Source organism: Megalopta genalis, chromosome 16 (assembly GCF_051020955.1).
Source record: "Megalopta genalis isolate 19385.01 chromosome 16, iyMegGena1_principal, whole genome shotgun sequence".
Taxonomy (NCBI): Eukaryota; Metazoa; Arthropoda; class Insecta; order Hymenoptera; family Halictidae; genus Megalopta; species Megalopta genalis.
Window position 1 is genome coordinate 2,626,495 of NC_135028.1, and position 14,162 is coordinate 2,640,656.

The following is a 14,162-nucleotide window of genomic DNA, read 5'->3' on the forward strand; positions in this document are numbered from 1 at the left end:
GGCCTGGACACTTGCCGCTCTTCAGTCGGTTGACCGCCGATCTGAGCTCCGAGAGGGTGAAGGGACTGGCGTCCTCACTCTCCGGCTCGATGGCAGCTTCCCTCCTGACTCGCGCATGATCCGGGGAGTTATTCGCGGGACTATCGTCCGGAATTAATCCCTTCAGCAGCGCGGAAGCGGTGGAGTCCCAGTCTGTGGTGTAACCCTGGGCAGTGTTAAGATTAATATTTGAGATGACCGTGCTGGCTGTCATCTTCTGCCTCGTGATCTTATAAATGAGGCCCCAGGGTTCCTTGTTTCCCTGCTCGGTCACGAATGCACGCCAGCTGTGCGACCGTGCAGCTTTGATGGCGGCTTTGTAGGCCTTTCTCTGTTTGAGATACTCGGTCCTCTTGGCCGCCCTCTGCTCCTCTGAACATGCTGCGTTCTGCGAGGCTCGTCTAAGTTTATAGACTCGCCTCTTCTGCCTCGTCAGGTCGGCCGTCCACCATGGGACGGATTTTGAATGCCACTGCTTGGTTGGCATCGAGGAGTCGCACGCTTGGACGATCATTCTTTCGATCTCCTGTGCTAGATGTTCGACTTCCCCCTTATTGTTCAATGGATTGGGGGATATACTCCTCTTACTTTCCTGCAGCGCCTTGTCGAACTCGGGCCATTTTGCGCTTCGGAGTCGGAACCTTGGTAATAATCCGTTCCGGTTGGTGCTGCTGTTGCTACTAATTTCGGCAGCACCGTCCTCGGCGCAAAAACTCAAAGAAAACTCTATGACTCGGTGGTCGCTGGTCGTCAGGTCCTCGCGGACCTTCCAACCTCGCACTTTGTCGCAGATGTCAGGTGTCGATAGTGTGACGTCGATGTAAGACTGTCCACTAGGGCTGGAAAACGTCGGAGCGTTTCCAGCCTCGTTCAAGACAACCAAGCCATGGCTCACGATAAACTCTTCGAGTTTACGGCCTCTCACGTCCGTCTCCGCGCTGCCCCACTGGGCTGATTTTGCGTTAACGTCGGCAGAGATAATGACTCGGTTATGCTTAAGTGCGGAAAGAGCTCTCTCCAACCGCGCCAGACCTGATTCAACGTCATCGGACCATTGAAAGTACTGGCTGATCAGGAAGAAGCTCCCAAACGAACCCGTGATGCTGACACAGGACAAATGCGTGTCGCACAAGTTAGAGACTTTGACCACGGTTAGATCCGGGTTTCTGACCGCTATTGCAGCCATCACCGGATCGCCTGCCGTGATCAGCCTCGTTCTCAAGCCTAGCCCGGGCACAGTACCCCGCCAGCTATATGGCTCTTGTGCAAGCAACACATCTACCCCTCGCCTATGCATCTCAGTCCGGACTTCGTCGGTCACGTTTCGGGCCCGCTGCATGTTATGCTGCATGACCCGTATGACTCTCGAGCGTCGCCGGTCGTTTGTACTATCCATTCAAATTATTCTTGTCTAATGCGAGACATCTCCAAAACCAGCGCTTCCTGATAGGAGGCGCAGGCCGGGTCTCGCGACTTATGTTCAAATGGTCGCGCTCTGTCTCTACAGTTGGAGCAGACCGGAGGCTTGCTCTTCCTGTTACAGAGCGCATACCCGTGCCCTTTTTCGGCACAATGTCCGCAGACATCCTCTTTGAATTTGCAGCGCTTCGCCGTGTGCCCGAAGCGCTGGCACTTATAACATCGGGTGACCTGTATGAAGTCCCGCACACGACAGGAACTCCACCCGAGGTACACCCGGTCCCCTCTCTGCGCCAGCCGCCGACGAATCTGCGGACTGACGGCCACTACCCAGTTGGCTGTCTCCGGGGTCTTGCCAGCCATGCGACTGACCCGAAGGCACATCCTTCTGGGACGCCTCAGAGAGGTTTTGCCTCCAAAGACTGGAGGCAATTTCCTCCTTGCCCATCCCTTTCGGAATATCATAAATCAGGACCTCAGGGTCCCGTTTGCTAGGCAAGGAGACGGACAGTCCCGCACTCGCCAGCTTCTTATTCCCTACGAAGGCTTTTAGGTCCTCCTTGCGATCGGTTTCGACGACGATGCCACCGGAGGGGATGCGTCGAACCGATCTGACCCGGATCGCCTCCTTCGCAGGTTTCACGATCGACAGAACAGCTCTCTTAGTAGCATCGCTGCTCTGTCCTTTATCCTTTGGCGGGAAGATACGCACCACGTATTGTGTCGGTGGTCTTCTCGCCTCCGGAGTAGCTGACTGGTTGACCTTTGCCACTTGGGCGTAGGTCAACTGCGCGGCATTGGAGACCGTCTTCGGGAGGGTTCCCTTGGACGGCCCAGGTCGCACCGCACTCATTACGGCAGGACGCGCTTTTAGGTCCGCCCTGACCGCGGCGAGTTGCCCTTCGACGAAGCTGTTTCGTTGAATCAGCTCCTGGACCAACTCATTGAGTGCTCCGACTTCTGCTAATATCTTCGACCCGGACTCCTTGTTGACTTTCGACTCGGGTCGAAAGCAAAAGGTCCGTATCTCCGATACTCGCCTGAAGGCTTCGTCTCTCACGAGATCGAGAGGCCGTACCTTGTGCCCGGAAACCGTCCCCTTCGATTTCCTGGCCTGGTTTGCTGCGGCCTTGCCAGTAGGTGCGACTGGCTTGGCACGCTTCGACTTTTTGGTGACGGTTTTCCAACCGCCACCTTCGGGGTCTTCGACACGCACGGGTGCCGGTTGCACCTTCACGAGCGTGTCTTTGACTGATTCGAGTTTCTTGGGTTTCTCCTTCCCAGCCTTGCGGCTGGGGGAGTCCCCCGACTTGGGCGCTGTCCCCACGTTACCGGTGTCCGGCGCGCCTTCTTCCGTGGCCTCAGTTTTCACCGAGACCGCTCGTGTGGGTGTCACGCATCTCTCTAAGGTCACACGAGGATTGGCGATGTTTAACACCTTCCCGGACCTTGTCTTTTTCGCAGACGCAGGAGGGCTAACAGCTGCTGTTGTAGCTTCCGCGTCTGTGGCGACGGCTTCACTCCGAGTAGGAGCTGGACCCGCCGACTTAGATTGTTCAATTTTTAAGTTTTTTGATCCCATATCGTGAATCTTTCTTTCATCCGGTACGCTCCCCGGCCACCACCGACCCACACATTTTGGAACCCGCCATCAGGCTGGGTTAGGGCCACGCACCGGACATAGTCTGCTGACTGGGCCGATTACTCAACCCAGCCCGCGTCCTCACCCGTCAGAACCCACTCGCCGAAGCGTATGGTCGTTCCAAGCCGATTGACTGGACCAGGGCTGCTTTTCTCGTCCAGCCTCCCATCTAGCCGAAGCAGAGGCCAAAGGTACGTGTTGGGGACGTCTCACCCGCAGGAGAGGGCCCCCTCAGATCCCAGGATCCACTTTTCCGACGACAAGGGTCGCCACGCACGGCAAACACGCGGGAGACAGCAGTCGGAGAGGCTGCCTCTTCCTCTCCACCACACTTCGTTCGGTTCGCTGCGTTTTGAGAATACGAGCTATCCAGCGGTACCTTATTTCGTGGAGGCTCAAGTGTGGCTAGGGCACGTTTGCCCCTTGCGGCCTGGGTTGCCCAGGTGATTGGTTGCATCCCGATTTCTAGATCCAGCGGCATGTTGCTACGTGGCGCGTTCAGACAACGAAAATGCGGCATTCCGGTCAGACCAGAAAAACCGCATAACGTGACGCGGGGGACTGCAGCCACAAGTGACAACAGTCCCCCGGTAGGGAGTAGTACAGCATATTCAATGCTGTACATGAACACGCCACAGCCCGTATGCTTAGTTCAGGGGCCTCGCCATTATGCGAAGTACTACATGTACAACGCACTGGCGGTCTCAAATACCCTCATCGCCGATGCATCTGATGCATCCGTCAACTCGGCAGCATTCACTCCGTCGGCGTGTTGCTTTGTGGCGTGTTCAGATAACGAAAATGCGGCATTCCAGTCAGACCAGAAAAACCGCATAACGTAACGCGGGGGACTGAAGCCACAAGTGACAACAGTCCCCCGGATGGGAGTAGTACAGCATGTCCAATACTGCACAAGAACACGCCACAGCCCGCTTGCTTAATCACGGGCCTCGTCATTATGCGAAGCACTACATGTACAACGCACTGACGGTCTCAAGTGCCTTCATCGCCGATGCACCTATCGACTCAGCAGCAACATTCAATCCGACGGCGTGTTGCTTCGTGGCGTGTTCAGACAACGAAAATGCGGCATTCCAGTTAGACCAGAAAAACCGCATAACGTAACGCGGGGGACTGCAGCCACAAGTGACAACAGTCCCCCGCTAGGGAGTAGTACAGCATATTCAATGCTGTACATGAACACGCCACAGCCCGCATGCTTAATCTCGGGCCTCGCCATTATGCGAAGTACTACATGTACGACGCACTGACGGTCTAAAATGCCTTCATCGTCGACGCACCCATCGACTCGGTAGTAGCAACAACCTTCGCGAGGACTAGTTCGGGGGTCGCCTCTCAACCCTGGGTGGCCACATACCGCCACCGCCCGTGATAGGAACAAGCGACAGCCGTCATCAGGGTCCACGCTTCGTGCACGAGACTGCGGACAGTGTGCAAGGATCACGCAAGAAAGGACTGCTAGCCGCCAGGAAGCAACGGGCATCCTGTGGGACGATAGAAGTCAAGCTGATCTCACTCCATCCGGTCCGTAAGTGACAGCAAAGGCATTCTTTACTGAACGCGGGTCTGTGAAAGCCAGGCTCACCATATTCAAAAGGTTTCTCGAGTCCGAGAGCGCGAGCGCGGATCTAATGGCCCTCGAAATACGCGTAAGAGCAAATGAGAGCCTGTACGAAATTTTCAATAGCGTTCAGTTTCGAATAGAATGCACCGTCATAGGCACCCCGCACGAAGAAGCGCAGTTAGCCAAACGCGAGCAGTTTGAGGACTCGTATTTTAGCGCGGTGTCCAAGGCCGAAGCACGCCTATTAGAGGCTCGTGGCGACTTCGCTACCGCTACAAGTAGTTCGAATCGCGTTACACCGTCGTTGTCCGATGCCTTGCCCGCGGTTCGTCTACCCACAATCAAACTCCCCATATTTGAAGGGGATTATAACCAATGGATCCGTTTTCGGGACACATTTATCTCGTTGGTGCACGATGGCGAAAGACTAAGTGACATCGACAAGTTTAATTACCTAACGTCGTCGGTGACGGGAGCGGCCGCTCGCGTCATCGAATCATATAGTGTTTCTACAGCCAAATACAAATTAGCTTGGGAACGGCTGCAGGAAAAATATAATGATCCGAAGTTGCTCACGACCCACCATTTAAACTCCATATTAGATGCAGAGGCACTGAAGAAGCCGAGTGGCAAAGGGCTCAGCGAATTTGTAGATACTGCAATTAATAACGTGCGTGCTCTCGAATCAATTCTCAAACCCGCGGAACTTTGGGATGCGCTTATTAGCGCCTGTTTAGCTAGAAAACTAGACGCGGGCTCTCTAGACGAATGGGATAAGCGTACCACGAACTCAAGTTCGTTGCCCACCTTTCGTAAACTATCAAAGTTCCTAGAACAGCGGTCCCAATATCTCGACCGAAGAGAATCTAGTAGATCGAGCGTTAGCAAAGATGGAGCTGATCGCCCAAGGAATAGAGCGCATAGTGAAAGAGCCATCAGGACCTTTGTACCCGCGACTCATGTTGCGAGCAAAATAGGTAAATGTGTAGTATGCAACGAGCAGCACGTGATTGCGCAGTGTCCCAAATTTCTAGCCATGCCCTTTTCAAAAAGATTCGACACGGTGAAGCAATCACGGTTGTGCTTCAACTGTTTACTGCCTGGCCAGAGTGTCAAATCGTGTACTCGGTCAAAGTGTCGAAAATGCGGAAAACCACATAACACCTTGCTCCATAGAGAGACGACTTCTCAGGAAAGTCTGGTCAGCAAGGAAGACCGCGAGCCATCCTCGTCAAACGTGTTACAAGCATGCTCCGCTAACGTCCACTCTGATTGCGTAGTTCTATCAACAGCATCGATGTTAGTAGCCGATGGCAAGGGAAGGTATCACAAATGCCGAGCATTGTTAGATTTAGCGTCGCAGGCCAATTTCGTGACTAGAGAATTTTGCGAGCGCATGGGGTTGCCTTGTCTGCCCACCGAGAAGATGGTCGGTGGCTTCGGACGAGTGCAAAATAGAGTCCAATCCTCCGCTCAGATAAAATTAAAATCCGCATCGGGCCATTTCAAATCGCGTCTTTCCTGTTTGGTGATAGAAACTATCACGGAGGAAATGCCCAACATCCCTTTGGACAAGATCAGAGTTCCGGTACCAACCGGAGTAGAATTAGCCGATCCCGAGTTCCAGACGCCGGGTCGGATTGACTTGTTAATAGGAGCAGGAATCTTTTGGGATCTCCTATGCGTCGGTCAGATCAAATTGGGAACCGGGAATTTAACATTGCAGAAAACCCGACTCGGCTGGGTGTTAGGCGGTAGTCTGCGAGATCCGACACAGCAATCAAGGACCGTGTCCTTTCACGCGGCAACCAATACCGAACTAGAGAATAGTTTGTCGCGTTTTTGGGAGGTCGAGGAAATTAGTACATCTACTCCCCTGTCCGATCCCCGCGATCCTTGTGAACAGCATTTCACCAGAAACACAAGGCGCGATAAGGAAGGGCGTTTCATCGTAGCCATTCCATTTAATGAGAGGCTTCACCAATTAGGCGAGTCGCGCACTCAAGCGGAGCGGCGATTGATTAATCTAGAGCGCAAGTTCAAAACAAATCCTGACCTGCACGCACAATACAACGAGTTTCTCCGCGAATACCAGGGCCTAGGCCATATGTCAAAACTGAATCCGAAAGATATAGGAGGGGTCGTTGACTGCATTTACCTGCCTCATCACGCAGTGATAAAGAAGGATAGCACGACCACCAAACTTCGGGTCGTTTTTTATGGTTCGGCAAATACCTCCTCGGGTATTTCGTTAAATGAAACTCAAATGGTAGGCCCTCCAATGCAAGACGAATTATTCAGCATACTGCTGAGATTTCGCAAACATTCCATCGTTCTTTCTGCGGACGTAGCTAAGATGTACAGGCAAATCCTGGTCAGAAAGAAAGATCGACACTATCAACGCATTCTTTGGCGGTTTTCGGAGGATGAGCCAATAAGTGAATATTGCCTCAATACGGTAACTTATGGAACAGCCTCAGCATCATATTTAGCCACTCGCGTTTTGCATCAGGTAGGCAAGGATTGTGCGCAATTGTTACCCCGCACCAGCGAAACAATTCTAAGGGACTTTTATGTTGATGATCTCTTAACTGGATGCGAGACCTTTAAGCAGGCGCTTGAACTGCAATATTCGCTAATATCAACCCTGGCGAAAGCGGGTTTTCCACTCAGGAAATGGGCCAGCAACGATCCCAGATTGACTGACCAGCCGCACGGTGACAACCAAGGCTTAGAATTCAAATCTTTAAATCGAGAACCCAAAACATTAGGTCTTCTATGGTATGCGGCTGATGACAAATTAGGCTATAGCTCTGAATACAATTTGTTCCCAAAAGTAACAAAGCGTAACGCGCGCGCGTATTGACCGAAATTTCTCAAATTTTCGACCCATTGGGACTCATTGGCCCTGTCATAGTGAGGGCCAAAATGTTCATGCAGAGTTTGTGGCAAATTCAGATTGGATGGGACGAAAGTCTACCACAAACCCTCCATTCCCAATGGTTGAGCTTTCGGAATGAGATTGCCGAAATTTCTTCCCTGCGAATTCCGCGCCGCGCTCTATCATCGCACGAAGAATTGTCCATGCACGGCTTTTGTGACGCGTCAGAACGGGCATACGGGGCCGCCGTATGCCTGCGCTCCCGAGCAAAGGATGGCTCGTGGGTCGTGCGCTTACTATGTGCCAAATCTCGGGTGGCACCCTTGAAGACGATAAGTCTGCCACGCCTAGAATTATGCGGCGCTGTTTTATTGGCTAGATTATTGGCAAGGGTTTGTGCCTCACTACGAATAGAAGCAATAGAAGTTCATTGCTGGACGGATAGTCAGATTGTGCTAGCGTGGCTCAAGGATAACCCATCCAAATGGAAGACTTTCGTCGCAAACAGGGTCTCCGAAATACAAACATTGGCAGAAATAAGGAATTGGGCGCATGTTATTTCCTCCGACAATCCCGCAGACCAACTGTCGCGCGGTTCGAGTCCATCCACGCTGAGGAATAGCAATTTGTGGTGGTATGGTCCTCAATGGCTATCAGCTAATGCTTTGGAATGGCCCAGTAGTAGGCCCGATTCATTAACAATAGAAGTGCCGGAAGCACGGCCTACCCAAATAATGCAGTTAACTACTCCAGTCAACCGCGACCATATAATAATGTATTTGTTAGACAAATATTCTTGTTACAGCAAGTTGCTGAGAATCATAGCTTACATTCTTAGATTTTGCCGTAAGGGCCAGCGCTCGAATAAGAGTACGGATAACGAGTATCGTGGCTCACTATCAGTTGGAGAACTCTTGTCGGCCGAGCGCGTCGTAATTCGATTCGTGCAAGAGCTACACTTTGGCCAGGAGATAAACACGTTGAGGGCCGGGAACTCTTTGGAAGGATCCAATTCTATACTTTCCTTACATCCCTTTTTAGATGATCACGGGATCGTTAGGATGAGCGGCCGCCTCCAAAACGCTCCGATAAGCTTCGCACGGAGGCATCCGATATTAATACCGAATTCGGGTCCATTGCCCGCGTTATTAATTAGGCGCGAGCATTTGCGACTGCTTCACGCTGGTTGCCAGCAGACGCGCGCATCTCTTTGCACAAATTACTGGATTGTGTCTGGTGGACGGATTACGCGTAGGGTTTTGCGCGGTTGTATAAAGTGTTTCAAGGCGAATCCTATTAGCGCGCAACCCCAAATGGGTATTCTACCTGCCGATCGGGTTACCCCCACTTGCGCCTTCGCTACCTGCGGCGTAGACTATGCCGGCCCGTTTTTGATAGTGGACAGCGGGCGCTCTCGGACAATTAGAAAGGCTTACCTTTGCTTATTTATATGTTTCACCACAAAGGCTTGATCAAGGCTTTATCAAGGCTTTATCAACAGACTTGACCACCGACTCGTTCTTGAATTGCTTTCGGAGATTCATCTCGCGTAGAGGAAAGTGTTGTGTCATTTACTCTGACAATGGGACAAACTTCATTGGGGCGAGAAATGAACTAAAGAATTTGGGTGAGCTATTGGCATCCCGTGCTCACAATGAAAAATACGAAAGGACATTGGCCCAAGACCACATTCAGTGGCAGTTGATCCCACCGCGCGCTCCACACTTTGGTGGTTTATGGGAACGTGGGGTTCGGTCAGTAAAAAGACATCTGAGACGCGTGAGCAAAGGCTCACATTCGAGGAAATGTGCACGATACTGGCGCAAATTGAAGCCTGCCTCAATTCCCGTCCCCTACATCCATTGTCTTCCGATCCATCCGATCTCAACCCATTAACCCCTGGTCACTTCCTTGTGGGAGAAGCATTAACGACTCTACCTCATGCCGATCTCACTGATATTCGTCAAAATAGACTAAATAGATTTCAGTTGCTACAGCAAACGGTCCAACACTTTTGGCGGTGATAGCAGCGAGACTATCTGCATAATCTCCAGCAACGCCATAAATGGAAGCAGGGACACGGCAATCCTCTCAAGGTCGGGGACATGGTCCTTATCAAGGAGGACAACCTTCCACCCCTGAAGTGGGCATTAGGACGCGTGGTTGAGCTGCATCCGGGTCAGGATGGTATCTGCAGAGTGTTCACCATTCGCACTACCCGTGGAATGCTCAAGAGACCAGCGTCTAAAATTGGTATGCTGCCCATTGTTGTACTAGTTTATAACCATTAGCATTATATTACGATATAGTCGCCTAATTTTTAGTGCAATTGAACTAGATTAGTTCAAGGTGGGCGGTATGTTAGGGATTCCCCATCCGGGCTTTACGACGGGGGCCAGGTACATAGGTCTTTAATGGCTAGGGTGTGGGCCTGTCACCCAAGTGGCGGAAACGGTAGCTTTCGACCATAGTAAATCTCATGGCCACCGTCAACCGTTTTATAGTGGTCCTCCGTAAAAAACTTATCCTTGGTTTACGACCAGGCCGTTAGCGAGGTTGGGACTTGGATTACTCGGCGTAATTGCTTCCAGATGAGGTAGATTTCCAAATTTTCCCTTGAGGAGGAAACTCACCTGGAGGCGTTCGCAATACCCCTTCCAAAGGTCCCAACCATTTTCATTTTAACCAATTAACGCTCGGTTTTGAGCCTGCCGTGATTGGGCAGTTTTCCTCGCCGCCCACCCTTAAGTAAAGGTAGGGATAACCGAGGTGACCTAGTGGATATCACACGGTTATTCAACAGTCCTGATCCGTCAGTGGATACAGAGTTTTGATCATCATACCTAGTAGAGAGTTCTAACCGCTTGAGTCGAATTAGACACTCTAGGTTCGTTTCAGGTCTCCCGGGAAGCTAATTGTTGAAGCACCCGGTTAACAAAAATAGTAATTTAGTCGGCACACTAACGTGCAAATTACAACAAGGCTCGAACGATCGCAAGATCAACCACGAGTATTAACAGTCGGTATTCGGTTGGGTCGTCTCGGGCGCCACGTCGACACCCGCGAACGATCCCGATCCCTCTATGACGTCCCTGCACTGTCGCGCGGAGGAAAGGTTGGAGCAGCAATTGCGTTTTGTTCTGGGAGCGCGATGAGGCGAGTCCCAAATCTGTTCTGTCCCCCGACGAGTCGAGGTGCGGGGAACATTTCGTCAACACCGTCTCACGGCGTGCGGACGGGCAGTACGTGGTTCGGCTACCCCTGCGTACCGAACCACCCGTCGCTCTTAGCTCGTCAAAGGGCCGGGCCCTGGCCATGCTCTGTGGAGTCGAGCGGCGACTCACCTCTGTGGTGGACGGGGAGCGGTACGAGTTGCGCGGGGATGCCGTGCTTCAATTTTATACACTGATTTACGTGGACTGTGGTAGTCCGAATAAATTATCAACCGACATCGGACTATTTTCATTCCGTCTCAAGTTTACTACCGGCGGTTATTTTGCTCCTTGCGCAACACCCATCTTTGATTTTTTTAGAGAGACATCCCCCCACCATTAGGCTATTCTCCGCTATATACTACTGCTTTCTCCGTCAACCTCCAATCCTCACCAATCCTCACCTAGTCAACCATCGATTACGCGGGGTGAGGTAACAACCGTACATTCCCGCCCAATTACTTTTGCCCACCTATCATGAAAATTCTATAAAATTCAAAGTTTTGTTACGCGCGTTTAAAATATCGTACAGAGATTTACAGTGCATTATTTTCAAGGTTTTTTGACCATCTTTCGAGTGAGTTTTATTACGATACCTGTTAATTATTTCTTCTATAATTTAATCGAAGCTGAAACTCCAAAAATTTCACTTTTAACAGATCCTACTCAATCCCGCTCCATTTTCCGAAAAATTCTTTTTGATAAATTTTACAATATTATTTGAAAGGTACTTTTAAAAGGCCTATATTTTAACCACCGGAATATCGTTCTACGATCAGTTTTAACAAAGTTATGGCGATTTTAGTAGGAAATTTCACTTTTTACGAAAGCAGTCATAGCATGAAGACTTTGACTGATAGAGAAAAATGTCATATAAGAAAAAAGTTATATTTTGCTTGTATAACACGTACCTTCGATACGAGACGAGTTATTTGAAAAAAAATTTTGGTAATTTTTCATTTAATATATTATATTAATATTATACAGGGTGCGGAATTTTAAACAGGTCACCTGAATAACTCGCTTGTTTTTGAAGATACGAGAAAATGCAATAGACCAAACTTACTTGGTATCAGGGGGCTCATATAATCTGGTATTACCAATTTTTCTGTAGGTGGAGGAGTCAAGGAGATATGAAGGTCAATTCTGTTTTTTTAAATGAAACAGTAAGTTTTTTTACTTACATTCTGATAGAGTGTTTCGAGGCGAATACAGTGAACTATTATGAAGGTCATTCAAGGTCACCCAAAATGACACAGAAAAGCAAAGCTAAAATACAGTAAAATGGTAAATAATCACACAAATTTGTTTATAAATCTAATAAAAAAATAATGTCATCTATTTGCTTGTGTGCAATTTTTTTCGTCATAATGTAAAAACTAAGATCAAGTCCAATGCAACGACCACAACACTATGTGTTAAGGTAAGAGGTTTGGAAATGGCTTTATGGTACGGGCGACCATTTATGAGTTTTTTGTAATCCGTTTATGGCAATGGCAATTTCTTTAGCGGACCGGTTCGACACATAAATTAAATAGTTTTTAGGATGATGAAGGTCATGCCATCATTTAGGTTCTGGAAACCCTTACCATAAAGCCCCAAGGCTAAGGGACCAGAGAATCGGCGGCTAGATATCGGCATCGGCAATCCTGGCCAGCTGGACTTTCCCGGCCTTTCCAAACACCCTTCCACCCGCAAGCGCAAGCGGCCCACGCAGTCATCCCTACCAGAGACAACGTGCTTCGGGCACATTGGAAGGGATGGCCGGGGTTTTACCGACTCCACGAAGGGGAGTAGAGTAAGGCCCAAAGCACAGAAAGCACAGAACAACAGAAAGCACAGAACATCAGAAGAGACAGAACATTTTTAGAGCTTCAGAAGAGAACACCTTAGATTTCAGACAGAACAGAACAGAAGACATAGAGAGATACGAGTAACGGTTAGGTTGCGTGTTACAAATAGAGTACTAGCAATTCATTTAGTCCCACTACAGTGGGTGGTCCTTCGAGTTAGTCGGCACCAAGTGCAATATTCAGAGGATCTCCGTCATCCATCTGATGAGTCCTCAACATTTGGTCCTTCGAGCCGGATCTAAGAACGCACAGACGAAGTGACAGATCATCAGAGGCTACAGCCACGCAGTACAGTGTATCACGAGAGCACCAACACCTGGCTTCAATCAGGAATCTCAGGAGCTCAGTGACGAGAAGTTTCTTCCGGAGGCTACAGCATCCAGAGAAGGCAGTGCATATAGCTTCAGAGCAGTGCAACACCACAGAAGTCCAGCACCACAGCAGGACAATCATGCAGCAGCTCAACATCATTGCAGAACAACGCAGCATCCCAGTGCAGCCAACAGGCATCGACAGCAGTACCAAGTATCCCAGCCCAAGTGATAAGTACCTTTATAGTCCCATTTGCGTCAGTAAATCACTATGGCGGAAGATCTCAAACCGTTGATGATCGAGCGCGGAACGGTCAAGGCTGCACTCACGCAGTTTAAGACATTTATTTGCAAATTCGCGACCACGACCTCGGTGGGCTCTCTTAAGAAACGGTTAGATGCAAATGTATGTCTCCTTGACAATTTTAATAGAGTTCAAACGAGAATCGAAATACTCGTAGCTGGAACGGACGCCGAAGCAGCGCACGCGATCGAGCGCGAAGAATTCGAGATGGCGTATTTTGATCTGATAGATCAAGTCGAAATAGTCATTGCCCGTGCCACTCCGGAGCAGAGTAGGATAACCACGAACAGCCCGATATCCGCGCAGACTGCAGATACCGCAATAAACGTTAGATTACCGACACTGCAACTGCCTTCCTTTGATGGCAATTACAGTGATTGGGTGAAATTTAAAGACACATTTACATCAGTGATTCACGAGAATAATTCATTAACAGACATACAACGGTTCCATTATTTAAATACCTCACTCAAGGGGGTAACGGCTCGTGTGATTCAAGCGTTAGGCGTGTCCGGAACAAATTACAGACATGCATGGGAATTACTCAAGTCGCGATATGAAGATTCCACAAGTCTCAAGCGGCATCATGTAAATTCATTACTTGATTTAAAATCCTAGCTACAAATCATAGAATAGCGTTAATGTCTTTGGGTGAATCGGTTGGAACTTGTGATACCATGTTAGTTCCATTATTGTCCAGAAAGTTAGGTCAAGTGTCCATGAGAGAATGGGAAAGTAGAATAATATCTCAGTCGGAAATGCCTACATTTGGTCAATTATCTGCGTTTATAGAAGAACGTTCCAAATATTTAGCAAATATCGCGGTCAGTGTTCAGGTAGCTGCACCCAGGGTCGGCCAGCGACCTCGAGGAACAAATAATACCCCTCGTTACAACTACATAGCTTCGCATGTAGT

At 49.7% G+C, this 14,162-nt stretch overlaps 1 protein-coding gene across 1 annotated transcript; it reads left to right on the forward strand.

Annotated features, from left to right (window-relative positions):
- The first annotated feature begins 4,752 nt into the window (after positions 1-4,752).
- Positions 4,753-13,174, forward strand: LOC143260694 (uncharacterized). Its single transcript, XM_076527016.1, has 6 exons — positions 4,753-7,143; positions 7,198-7,466; positions 8,075-8,412; positions 8,470-8,621; positions 9,642-9,836; positions 12,896-13,174. Exons 1-6 carry the CDS (start codon positions 4,753-4,755, stop codon positions 13,172-13,174), a joined length of 3,624 nt encoding a protein of 1,207 aa, XP_076383131.1.
- Positions 13,175-14,162: the final 988 nt, after the last annotated feature.

Excerpts from the sequence above, each read along its gene's own strand:
- LOC143260694 (XM_076527016.1), top strand. The coding sequence starts at position 4,753 with ATGGCCCTCGAAATACGCGTAAGAGCAAATGAGAGCCTGTACGAAATT. Across the intron at positions 7,144-7,197 it reads GTGAATATTGCCTCAATACG|GTAGGCAAGGATTGTGCGCA; the intron begins GTAACTTATGGA and ends GTTTTGCATCAG. Across the intron at positions 9,837-12,895 it reads TTGGTATGCTGCCCATTGTT|ATCATCAGAGGCTACAGCCA; the intron begins GTACTAGTTTAT and ends ACGAAGTGACAG.